General features: G+C 43.5%; 1 protein-coding gene across 2 annotated transcripts; it reads right to left on the bottom strand.

Annotated features, from left to right (window-relative positions):
- Positions 1–3160: 3160 nt before the first annotated feature.
- Positions 3161–11699, bottom strand: LOC107315429 (potassium channel, subfamily K, member 16-like). Of its 2 annotated transcripts, none has more exons than XM_015865802.3 (5): positions 11477–11699; positions 9762–9882; positions 8120–8286; positions 6958–7123; positions 3161–4204 (listed from the first exon to the last, which is right to left on the bottom strand). In XM_015865802.3, the coding sequence occupies exons 1-5, from the start codon at positions 11669–11671 to the stop codon at positions 3879–3881; spliced, it is 975 nt and encodes a 324-aa protein (XP_015721288.1). In that variant the 5' UTR covers positions 11672–11699; the 3' UTR covers positions 3161–3878. The 2 variants fall into 2 exon arrangements, with proteins under 2 accessions (XP_015721288.1, XP_015721287.1); XM_015865801.3 differs by having other exon boundaries at positions 6958–7126; positions 11477–11698.
- Positions 11700–12285: the final 586 nt, after the last annotated feature.

Genomic DNA, 12285 nt, shown 5'->3' with positions numbered 1-12285 from the left:
CATGGATGGGTTTTGGCAGCCTGAACTGGGGGGAGCAGCCAGCCCACTGCAGGGGCAGCATAACCAGATGATCTTTAAGATCCTTTCCAACCCAACTTGTTATGTGATTTTCAAGGCCACTTTAAATCCTTCTGAAATGGTACAAAGAGATTTGGCTGATGCCAAGAACTCTGGCTTTTGTGGTTGTTTGTTGTTGTTGTTTCCTCGGGTGCAGTCACAAGGCATGGAGAACAGGCCTCTGGAGAGCAAGGGGTTCTGTTTGTTGAACCATTTCTGAGCTGAATGCGGAGCCTTTTGGGCTCAAATCAGGAGAGAGTGCACATCTCCAAGTATGACGGAATGGAAAACAATATGTGTGTGGCCCAGTTTTAGTGATTTCTGTAAAAAAGAAAAGATCCCGCTGGCTATATGATATTACATTAGCCAAGCAGTTCCATTTGAGTAGTCTCTCTGCTTCCAGAAAAGAAAGAAAACCCCAACACAACTAATCTCTCCAAGCGAACAGGCTATTAATTGAAGGAGACCTCAGAAGTTCCCTAAACAATCCCATATACTAATTAAAGACAGATCAAAGTGCAGTTTCTCTTATTCTCTCTGGAGGCAAACGGATTTCTCAGGGGCTTCTTTCTGAGGGAAAGGTAATTTTTCATGGCATTTTCCGCAGTTTCAAGTGCAGAAATGCACACTGTTTGCTGGCTGGCAGCAAAGCCGTGGGTGATGTATGAGGAGCAGCTCAGCCTGAACGCAGGAACAGGCTGCTGCCATTTAATCCAAGATAATATATTTCACAATTCTACCACTGGAATTTTTCAGCAACTTGTTAAATGCATGGGAAGGCATTTGGCCTGTCTTGGAAATGTTCCCCGCTTTGAAAAGGAGCTGCAGTGGGAGAGCTGGCTGTGGTGGTCTGTGAATGCTGGATCCCCCCACGTGGCACAGCAGGGCTGGGTGGCTGTGAGGGCTCTTTTACAGCCAGGAAAAGCTCCAGGCTGCACAGAGTATTGAGGGAAAAGTCCCTCTGGAGGGCAGCTGCTAGCACAGATGGAGTTGGGGCAGGATTTGACTCCTGCTTTCTCTGCTTTGGGCATGGGCAACATGCACAAGAGCCAGAGCTTGGCTTGTACTCAAAAATCTTGCCATCATTTTGAATCTCTGGCTGTGGAGGAGAAACTCTGTTCTAACTTTGCTGTCAATTCAAGATTATCTTAATCCTAGCAACTACGGGAACACTGTCTGGGTCCGATTTATTAGTAGACAATCCCAGGGCAGCTGGGGCTGAGGGGGCACCAGCCCAGGTGTTTGTTAAAGGCTTTGTGTCTGAGCTCGGGCAACACACTTGATTTTCTCTTACTATTTGCACAGAAAGTAACAGTTCCCTCTTCCAGGGGTGATGTGAGGACAAGATCTGCCGTGGTTGTTTGGAGGGTGATAATGCTGGAAGGGAGGAGGCTGCGTGTTCCAGCACAGACAGGTTTGTTGCTGAGCCTAAACCCTCTGGAAACGATTTTATTGTTCAGCAGAAACATGAGGGAGGAACAACACCGTATAGAAAAATGTTCTGCTCCCACCCTGGCTTGCATCTTGCTTGGGCTTCTCCCTTCTCGTTCCCCAGCAGAGAGAAATGGGTTTGCAGCACACAGCCACGAGAGGGCACAAGAAACCAAGCTGAAACCCTCAAAAGGCCTTTCGGTACCTGGGAGGATTCAGGAGGGAGCAGATTGCTTTCTTAGAGCAGCCACCTGAATCTCTCTTGAGGGAAAGCTTTTGTACCTTATTTTTTTAATGCTTGTGTATGTGTTTTCTCCATACAGTGACCCACTGGAGTGACCCTCCAGTGATTCTATGGAGTGATTCTATGAAACAGACACACACACCTTGAGGTTGGGGGACATCAAACACCAGGAACCCATCCTGGAAGGGACAACAAGAGGCCATGCAATGTGGCCATCTCTAAACCAGCCCTCGTGGTATCTCTGTTAGACTGAGGATGGGGTTAATGGTCCCCGTAGGAAGCACTGGGAAAAGACAGTAGAGAAGAAAACACACTTTGAAAATAATAATATGAGCCAAGGCTTGTTGAGAGAACATGGGGAGGTGACAAGATCTCTGTCTGGGAGCATCTGTCTGTTTTCTCTGCCTGGCCAGTGTGTTGTGCTGTGACAGCAACAGCTTCCATAGGGATTGCAAGGGACATGCAGAGGCATTTTTGGGCATTTCTTGTTCTTGCTGCCTCAGAAGGGCTTCCTGAGAAGGAGAGTTGTTAGATTAGAAGTTAGCCTTGAGGCTAACACTGGGAAATAATTTGTGGAGGGAAAGAAAGTACATATTTGGTTGGGTCTACATGCCAGATCTTGAACCAGCAGGGCCTTTTGGCAAGAACTGTGGTTTTGTTTGACTGAAAAAGATATGAGTTCAAGGCTGATTGCATCTTTATGGCCTAAAATTGCTTTACAGCTGTAATTTATTCTCCCTTTTGTACAGGAATAGCTCTGGCAAGAGCTGGTTTTGCTGTAACTAACACCCAGAGGGTCAGCCAAGTACAGTTATTCACTGCCTGACAAAACAAACTCAGCACTGTGAAAACCTGTGAAGCAACAGGTTCAGCACCAAGCAAAAGGAAGCACTCCGTGTGCTGAAAGTATGGATTGCCTCAGGAGGGTCTTATGGATGCTGATGTGAGTTTGGCATTTGGACAGGTTTGCACACTCTGAAGTAGACATTACCCCATCTCTTGCTTGAACATCATGGGAGTCACCAGCAAGATATTCATGGTAAGGTCTTCCTGTACTCTTGACATACACAAGGCACCTGAAGTATCAATCAACCCATCTGAATGCAGGGATCTTCACCTAGGGATAGCCTGAATGGCAGTACACCTAAAACATCATTCTCAGGTTTGTCACCCTTTTCTCCTTGGTTGAAGGCAAGATGGCAGTGTCTAGACAACACCAGCACCTGGAAAGCTACTTTAGCACAGCACGGTTGGATTGCTTTTAAATGACACCACAGCACCCGTGGAACACAAACACAGAAGCAAGGCTCTGATGCAGGACTCTTCCATTCAAACAAGTTTCTGATCTTGTAAAATCCTTATGAAATATAATCATTATAAAATTTGAGTTTGTATGTTCACCACAAAGGTTTTTCAAAGCTGCAGGGATAAGAAGTGAAGTTTCCTTTATTCATCTTAGCATAAATCAGGAATAGGTAGAATTAATCATTTCTAATACAGATATCCTTTTTCTAACCTTGCTCATCCGTCTCTGAACCGAGCCCAATGTCTTGTCCTTCAAACACATCTTTCAGATCATGCCAGTTCATCCTATATGACATCTCAAATAGGGCATCTATTATGTTATATACCCTTATTTCTTCTTCTTCCAAAGGTCCTGGTACTATGCAGCGATTCAGAAAAGCTTGTACATGTCAGTTCCAAAAACAGAGGTGATTTTTCCTTACAAGCAGCAAAATCCAAATACAGGAAGCAAGCTCTACCACACCTCTCCTTTGTGTTTTCATGGAAGCACCTTAAAAAAGCCTGACAAAATGGGTGCACTTGTAACTAAGTGATCCTTGTAACTACATGATCCTTGAGGTCCCTTCCAACCCGGGTAATTCTGTAACGTGTTAGCACAGTATGGCTGCCAACTGTAGAACAAATTTCACATCATTAATGTTGTGTTTCTGTACAGCTAAAGGTCCCGAGTTCTGAACAGTCACACTTCAGCAAAAGGTGGGATAAGTTTAATTTCCTGGGAGTTTCTTTAGAATAATGCACTAGCAAATTTCCAATGACAAATTACATGTCCACGTTATAGTATGTAGCCAGTATTTTTGGCTATCAGAAGACACATTTTTTTCCCCCATTTTTTGTTTGTTCAGAACGTGCTGCTACTTACTCCGTTTTCCTGTGCACCCTCTGCTGCTAAGGACTCCATTTTCTGGGCATCCCCTTCAACACATGGTGATATTAGTTCTTCTTCTGGAATAAATTGAACAGGCCAGCACCTTCTTGGTTGGCTTGCTGCATTATCTTCGCCTGCCTTTCCAATCTGATGAAGATCCTTGACAATTATTTTCTCAGTATCTTCTAGAACTGTTGTCAATAAATTAAATAGGAGGGCAATCCAGGCAAGTCCAAAAAGAATCCAAATGGCCACAAGTGTTCGGTAGTAGGCAAAATAAATCCTGCCAGGTTGTTTACCTGCAGGTAGGGAGAGAGAAAGGAGAAGAAAATGAACAAGTTAAACTGGCCTTGCCTGTGTAAAACAGGACAGCCTAATAGACTCATTAACGTATTTTACACTGAATGCTTCAAGGTGACTTTCATTGAGATGGGATACTGCAATATGCAGTATGTAAAATACTACAGCAGTACTCCAGGTCAGAGGAAAACATGCTCTAGGTTCAGGCTGAGTCAGTTTCTTGTGGCTTCAGGTTTATATATGTTAGCACACATGATGGTCTCTCCAAAAGATATACTGTGATTGCTGTGGATTAGCCTCCAAGCAAGTTACTGTGATTCTATAAAATGTGATTATAACCTGATAGATAATTGTTCTAAATTATAGATATGCTTAATTGAAATTGCAATTCCTACTTTACTTCTGAATGGACTCGGGTGCATCCTCCATTAAAAAAAGTAGATGACTGATGAGAACTCACTGCTTGGCAAAAAGGCAAGTTTCTATGTTGGAAACTAGTGGACTGGAGCTTATTTCATGCAGCCTATACTACTTAGCATCTCCTAGCCTTACACACCCACTTTTCTGCATGGGTCGCTTCATTAGTTTGCTCAGATGTCAGCAATCCACAAGCAATGTTCAGAGAGCATTTGTTCCTGCTGCATCTAGTTTCACACTGTTGAAATGATGCAGTCCTGGCATCAGCATGAAAACTTAGTAATGCTGCTTAATGAGTGTTGCAAGTCATTGTCAAGGGTGAATCCACATAGTAGAGATAACAGCAACATGCACAGACAAGGAGGTCACCACAACTTTGGTGGAGCACTTCACATTCTAAAGCTGCCCCGAAGAAATCAGGATGCTGGCATCTCATTTCATGTCCTGCAGTGCTTTGCATTAAATAAATCAACTAGTGGGATTTCATCGTGCAAAGCTTTGGAAATGGGGCCGCATTTGTCCTCATGGATAGATAACCAAGAGCTGCTTTTGCTTCTTTTGTTGGGACGGAGTTGGTATAGAAGCTGCCACACTTCCTGTAAAGCATTTTTTTTCCTGCTCTTATCTGAAGCTGATCGTGTGGGGTTAGGACTTCAACACTGTTGGCAAAGCAGCTAGTAATATCTACGTAACATTAACTCAAAGCTGAACTTCAATAAGGCGTGAAGCTGGTTCACAGACCAAGGGGAGTTTCACCCAGAAATGTCACCCATGTCTACATGCGCTGTGAACGCTGAATCAAGACTGTCATCTTCCTAGGATTTTTCCCCATACAAAAAAGGCTTCATCTCATCCTTGAAGTACAGCAGCTACAAAAATTAGAGTTACTACAATGCAAATAAACTCATGCCTGTTCTCTTCCACTAGGCCAGCACAAAACCATTTGTCATTTGTAATAAATTCTAAATACATAACACTAGGAACATTCATTCTGATTTTTTTATTTGGAAGATGTATGGCATTAAAACTTATCATAGAATCATAGAATTGCTCAGATTGGAAAAGACCTTAAAGATCATTGAGTCCAACCACAACCTAATTGTACTACCCTAAATAACAACCCTCGGCTAAATCATGTCCATGAGCACCACATCCAAAAGTTTTTTAAACACATCCAGGGATGGTGACTCAACCACTCCCCTGGGGAGCCTATTCCAGTGCTTAACAACCCTTTCTGTAAAGATATTTTTCCTGATATCCAACCTAAACCTCCCCTGGCACAACTTGAGGCATTTTATCACCACTGTTTGACACCAATTGAGATAACTACTGCAGGAAAAAAATAGTGCAGCTCCAGTTAAGTCATCTTAAAGAAGATGAAATCACAGAGCCAGGAGGCTCATCTAATTCTTCTAACTGTGTCTGTACAATAACATGTTTACAGATGAGGAAAGTGCTGTTTAAGTAGTTTTCCTGGGTCTATGACTTGCTCTTGTAATTGCAAAACACACTCAAGTATTAGCTCTAAAGCTTCCTTTTTGTACCAGTGCTGAGAAAAAGCCTGTACTGCAGAGATGCTGGCTGGACAGGTTGTTGTAGAAGATATCTTTGATTCTTCAAGGAATCCAGGTGTTCAGTTGCTTCTCCCATGGACACTCACTTGACTCCTGGTTTTCACTGTGGATTTCCTCTAGAAACTGATTCCATTCAGAGTGTATTTTGACCAGCAGTCACAGAAGTGTTTTGAGAAGCACTCCAACAGGCTGAGTGCAGCTTAAACAGTCTAACATCAAAGGAGCTCTTAGGCCATAACTTGGGAAGATAGAGCGCATCCAGTGGTACATGAGGATACTAAAGAAGGCTGCTCTTAAAGTGATGTATCTAAGATCCACTTGTCATAGATTTTCATGAGTAGATTTTCCCACTGCCCTGAGACTACAGTTTCTACTTTTTGGACTTGTGTAAAATCCTGTCTTCTGAAACACAACTATTTATTTCTTTACTGTATATTCTGAAACTCAAGTCTTAGGTGGCTAAAGCAGGGATATGTGTCTTATATGGCAGTCACAACTGTTTTCTTTTTGTTGTGTAAATTCCTAGGCTCCACAGAGCATCCCATTTCGTAACATTTAGACAACTCTGTGCTTTCATCAGTTCGTGCAGTCCTGGAGAGACAAGTATTTCCCCCAGAACCCTACAAAACAGAGACTGGTCAAAGACTAGACCAGACTAGACTTGTCTCTATATTACATTGGTGACCTGTGCAGTCAACCCACAGTAATTAAAGTTGCTACCCTGCTGCTTTACTGCACCTCCTCTCTGAAATCAACCTTACCTACTACGTAATCTCCAAAGCCAATGGTGCTGAGAGTGATAAACGCAAAGTAAATTCCTTCACTGTAGGACCAACCCTCTGTTATCTGGAAGAATAGTGACGGCAAGCACAGAAACACCAGGATCCCAGTCACGAGGAAGAAGAGAAGGGTCAGAAATTTGATCTTCTTCTGAAAAAGAAACAACTAAATTATAACCATGATTCGACACACTAGCAGGCCACATATAATGTTTGGTATTCAAAATGGGCGACCACCTAGGAATACCTTCTATAATCATTGTGCCTTGCCCTGAAGCATGGGGAAGCTATGCATTATAGGTGTTCCATATCCATAGTATCCGTTGTCTGGAAATGAATGGCAGCTGTTGGGTATTTTCTCATGCCTTCATTTCATATTTTGTGCTTGTGTTAAATCTACGTCTAATCTAGCCTTACATTCTACTTAAGTTTGCCAGACAAAGGAAGATATTTAACATTTTGATCAGAGTTGTCTGTAGCATTCATACTTATCCTAATGAAGAGTGTCAGAGCAGGAAACACAGAAAAGCTATTTTCACTTCATCAGAAGCACTGAGAGAATGTGAGAAGCTCCAAATAACCTGGGGCATAACCAGACAAGAGATATCATGCCTCTAGCCCCCTATAAGTGCCTCCTCACCTTTCAGCAACTGGGCTCAAATGGGCAACTTGAGCCTGAACTTTCCTTGCTGTAAAAGTCAAAGGTGTAAAGGGATTAAAGGACTGCATAATGAATAAGGAGGGGTGACATGTTAGTCAGTGAGCCAATATCTACTGAAACTCCCACAGCTCAGCTACTTTGATCATCTACTTCTGAACTGCCAATAAAGAGAGGCAAGTACTTCCCTAGAGTGTTAGCTCCTGAGACAAGTATCCAGAGAAGTGTAAGGAAGCTCCCTCTCTCAGTCTCCATTGATTGCTGAATTGGGCTTAAACACCCTATTTAGATGAACAGGCAAAATGCATCCCACCCTCTGAAAACCTCCTCTTGTTGTGTTGTCTGCTTCGCTCTGCAGGGGAAGAATATTTCTTTCCCTTTCCCAGCACAGCATGAGAACAAACATAACAGAGGATAATGCCAGGATGTATCTTAAAAAAAAGCCTAGAAACTAGCATGTCACTGTGCCTAAGTAAATCCAATTACCTGTCTCATTCCTTTTTCGTACAGGAACTTGCCCAGCTTTTTACACAGCAGTGAGAGGATCTTACCAACACGGTGCAGAAAAACAATATTGAGAGGGATTCCAAAGAGAGCAAAAAAGACACAGAAGATCTGGCCCCCAACAGTTTTAGGACATAATGTGCCATAACCTATGAAAAAAGAGATGTGTCAGAGGGGATGTCAGGAGAGCTGAAGCAGTCTATGGTCACACACACACACAGCCAAGCCTGGCCTGCCTTTGTTTCCAGAAGATGTGGCCAACACTTGCTAGCCCACATACTCTCACTTTTCTCTGACAAAACCAGTAAGCAAAAGTGATTCATCCTGGATGTTCTGTGGGCTGCAGAGTGCTGTTCTCACAACCAAGCCTTAATGGGAATGAAAGCATAACCTAAAAGCAGTTATGGAAAATACGCATTTCCTGTGACAAATATATATGGGAAGACAAAAACCAGAAGGCTGGGCACCTGGAAGATGTCAGGTCTAGAGTCTCAGGCTGTTTCTCATGCCAGAATCAAACAATCTGCCTTCTTGTAGATATGCCTGTGTGTTAGTGACCTCCATGGCTGAATGCCAATAGGTTGGTATGTCCAGACACTGGCTCCAGCCCTGGAGACAGTGTATGGTGCATTACAGTAGTTTGCACTAATTAACCCAGACCTTACTGGTTGTCAATTCATTCATGCCAGAGAGATAATTTTCTTAAAATTCTATTAAAAGAAGATTTAGATAAGTAATGGAACAACAGCTGCAGAACTCCAAACATGTCCTTTAATGGACTGTAGCCTTTGCTGCTCTTAGACCCCATGAGGTATATCTTTAAGTGCAAGAGTTCCGTACTTTGTGTATGTCCTTATTTTATCCTTACCATGAGAAAAAAGCACTTTCCAGAGCACAGTTCAACTCAAGACATCCATTACTTGGAAAACTGCATGTTTTCCTTTGGGGAGAAGACAAATAAAACATCTGCGTGATTTATAAGCTGCTAAGACTCAGATGCTTGAGCTGTTTTGTGCTTCCTGTTGCACAAATATTGCATTTTCATGACAACAAAGCCAAGATGGGTGAAGATGGATAGAAGTACCTCAGTAAGAGATCTCTGCAGGACTATGCTTTCAGGAATGCATATTTGAGGGGAAGGGAGAGACAGGCAGGGGCAAACAGCCCCTGGGACGGTCAGAACAGCTTGAAGGAGCAGTCTAAAAGTCTTAGGAATTGCCTTCTCTCTTCTCATTTCTTCCTTCCCAGCAAAGTTCACTTATTTATTTCCTACCGTTCTTTTATGCTTTACACCACTCCCAGACGTAAAGCCTGTTTGACCATAGAATAAAAGTCAGATGTTGGAAAGTTGAATCTTCTACCCACAATTGGCAGCAGAACAAGATTTTAATGGGTGGCTTGAAAAGGAGAAACAAGTGGGGAAAAAAAAACAACACAAAATACCATTGGTATTTTAAAACTCAAAGTAAAGCACAAGGCATCAGTGAGGTCTCAGGACCATGTCAGTAGCTGCTTCCCATCCAAACCAATAAAGGACTGGACTTTCTATTGTTAAAAGTTTAGGTCCTAGTAAGCAGACATAAGCATCACACACACACACGCATATGGAAATCACAGAACAGACCTATTGTGGAGACCACTGTGCCTGCAAAGAAGAAGGAGTTACTGAAATCCCAGTTGCTGTTTTCAGTCTGTGACTCATTTCCAATAGGGTATACTCCATTCTGAATTGCTTCAGTCAGGTTCTGGAAGGGAAGGCATTATCATTATTATTACTTTAATCAACACAACTGCTTTTCACAAGCCTTTGCTGAACGAATATTACAGATAAGACAACTGCCGCTCCTTTCTTGTCAACTCCACTCGCTTTGTTTTCATTAATGCTCTAACACCATTCACACCTTTGCTGCCAGTGTTAGCTGGCAGTCAGCCAGTGGTTTTGAAAGTTTGTTTTTTGCCCTGCAGTTACGTTGAGTGCTCTCATGGCTTTTAGGAGAACTTGTTTGCTTCCACATGAAGTTCACCCCTAAAGACCTCGATTCTTGCAGGCTAAGTACTTAGAGGGGAAATAAAAACGATCTACAGAAGGTAGAGTAGAACAAAGCAGCCCACCAGTTGAACTGATGGGGTGCCTGGTTATGAGCAAGAATAACAACAAGAAAAACCCCAGTATCCAACTGGCCCTGCCTCAGCAAGCAAAGGACATTCAACCGGACATCTGGAATGCAGACTGGTTTCTACAGAAACAGCAGAAACAAAATCCAAGGCTGAGCCCCAGCAAAGACAAGGCATCAGATGGAATAAACTGCACCACGAAGGTTTTAACTCCTCCTCCCTCACCATTTTACGACAGTCCCAGGAAGCCAAGGCTAACATAAATCATTTGGCAGCCCTTGCACAAGGATTTCATTGTCTTGAAGAAGTTATTTTATTTATTTTTTCTTCTCTCCCACCCATTTCCCCCCTCCAAAAGAAAAAAATAAAACCCATGAAGGGGATGAATGCACACGTGAACTCTGGGCTGAGTCACTGCTTGCATTTCTAGAAATAGTGATTCTCCCCCTTCTCTCCTTATCCTCAAAACATGCTCGCTAAGAGCTCCATTACTTTCCCACGCAAACATGCTTCCTGCAAGGCTATTTGCAATCCCTGTTTTCTTTGCACTGTAGCAAATGCAGCTAGGAAATACCTATGATGGAGTGAGAAATGTAGTCAATCTGTTTCCTGTGCAAACTCCTTTCTCCTGACTGTGCTCCCTGTTTAACTTCTGCAGCTCAGAATCACAGAATGGCTTGAGTTGGAAGGGACCTTAAATATCATCAAGTTCCAACCCCCAGCATCTTCTAGAAGTAAACCCTGACTATATTATGCTTCTTGTAGTAATCTAAGCATCTTTCTTTTCCTCCAGCAGATTATTTCAGACCTCACTATGCTGTTCTCTTGTGCTGCCTTTTGTACCACTGTGTATGGCAACCATCTCCATTGTTTTCAGACAGCCTCATTTCTCCTGCTGTGCCACCCACTGGAGATGAGCGTAGCCCCACTGAAAGAAGAACCAGCAGGAGGCACAAACCCAAAGAACTGGGCTATCTTGGAGCAGAGGGTGTTAATAGCTGACACACAGCATTTGATCACACCACAGCAACTTGTATTTGTGTACAGATCAGTATGATCTGCCTCCTTAAACCAAGGAATGGGTTTGGGGTTTGCAAAAATAATCCACATGAACACAGCAGCAGGAACACAGAGAGAGTTATATTTGCAGCAAGGCTGAATGGGAAATAACATCTGATGGGGAAATGGGCAGGAGAAAGGGCTTCCACGGGGGCTGGCACCCACCTTCATAAACTGCTCCATCTCTGCCACTGTGAGGTGAGTGAAATTCTGCAGAAAAGCCTCCTTCATCTGGGCAGCTGCCATTTTCTGCTGCTGTTCGGCTGTCCTCTCCAGCGCCTGGAACACGGCTGCACCCACCAGCAAATAGACGAAATAGCTGCCCACCAGCAAACCTGTCTGCAGCTTGCCACTGCACATGGCCCTTGGTGAAGGACAGGGAGAGAGAGGTGGAGACTGGTAAATCCCACAAACTCCTGTGGAGCCTCCCCTCGGCAGGAAGAGCCCTCCCAGCTGCTATTTCCACTGGGATCTTGAGCTGACAGGGACAGGGAGCTGCCAAATACACTCTTGGGGAGGCTGGGAGATAAAAAAAGAAAAAAAAAAAAAAAGCAAATAAACAAAATAAAGACAAAAAAACAACAACAACAACAACAAAAAAAACCAACTTTCCACTCTCTGGGCTGCATGCTGTTTAGGGATTTCCTCTTGTCTGTGAAATTCTGACTTGCTGAGTTCTCAGGAAAAATGAGTCAGGATGTGAGGAGCTGGCAGGTGGCCATCATCTCCTCCTGCTCAAGGAACACTCACCAGAGGCTCTGGGAACAGGTGAGGACTGTCCACAGAGGTGTAAGGGGCCCTAAAAGGCCATCAGGTCCCACCCTCTGCAATGAACAGGGATATCTACAGCTCCATCAGGTGCTCAGAGCCCCATCCAGTTTGTCTCCACAGACAAGGCATACCCCACCTCTCTGGGCAACCTGTATGAGTGCCTCACCAGGATTATTGTAAAAAAATTATTCCTTATATCCAAT

The sequence above is a fragment of the Coturnix japonica genome, chromosome 5 (genome assembly GCF_054131305.1).
Source record: "Coturnix japonica strain WE chromosome 5, WE-NBRP24, whole genome shotgun sequence".
Taxonomy (NCBI): Eukaryota; Metazoa; Chordata; class Aves; order Galliformes; family Phasianidae; genus Coturnix; species Coturnix japonica.
The sequence above is the reverse complement of the archived record's forward strand: the minus strand, read 5'-3'. Positions and strand labels throughout refer to the sequence as shown.

What these genes read in the sequence shown, in the direction of transcription:
- LOC107315429 (XM_015865801.3), bottom strand. Translation starts at nt 11,671, where the DNA reads ATGTGCAGTGGCAAGCTGCAGACAGGTTTGCTGGTGGGCAGCTATTTC. An exon ending in ACGAAAAAGGAATGAGACAG is followed by an intron (nt 7,127 to 8,119) that starts GTAATTGGATTT and finishes TTTCTTTTTCAG; the next exon opens with AAGAAGATCAAATTTCTGAC. An exon ending in CTTTGGAGATTACGTAGTAG is followed by an intron (nt 4,205 to 6,957) that starts GTAAGGTTGATT and finishes CCCTACCTGCAG; the next exon opens with GTAAACAACCTGGCAGGATT.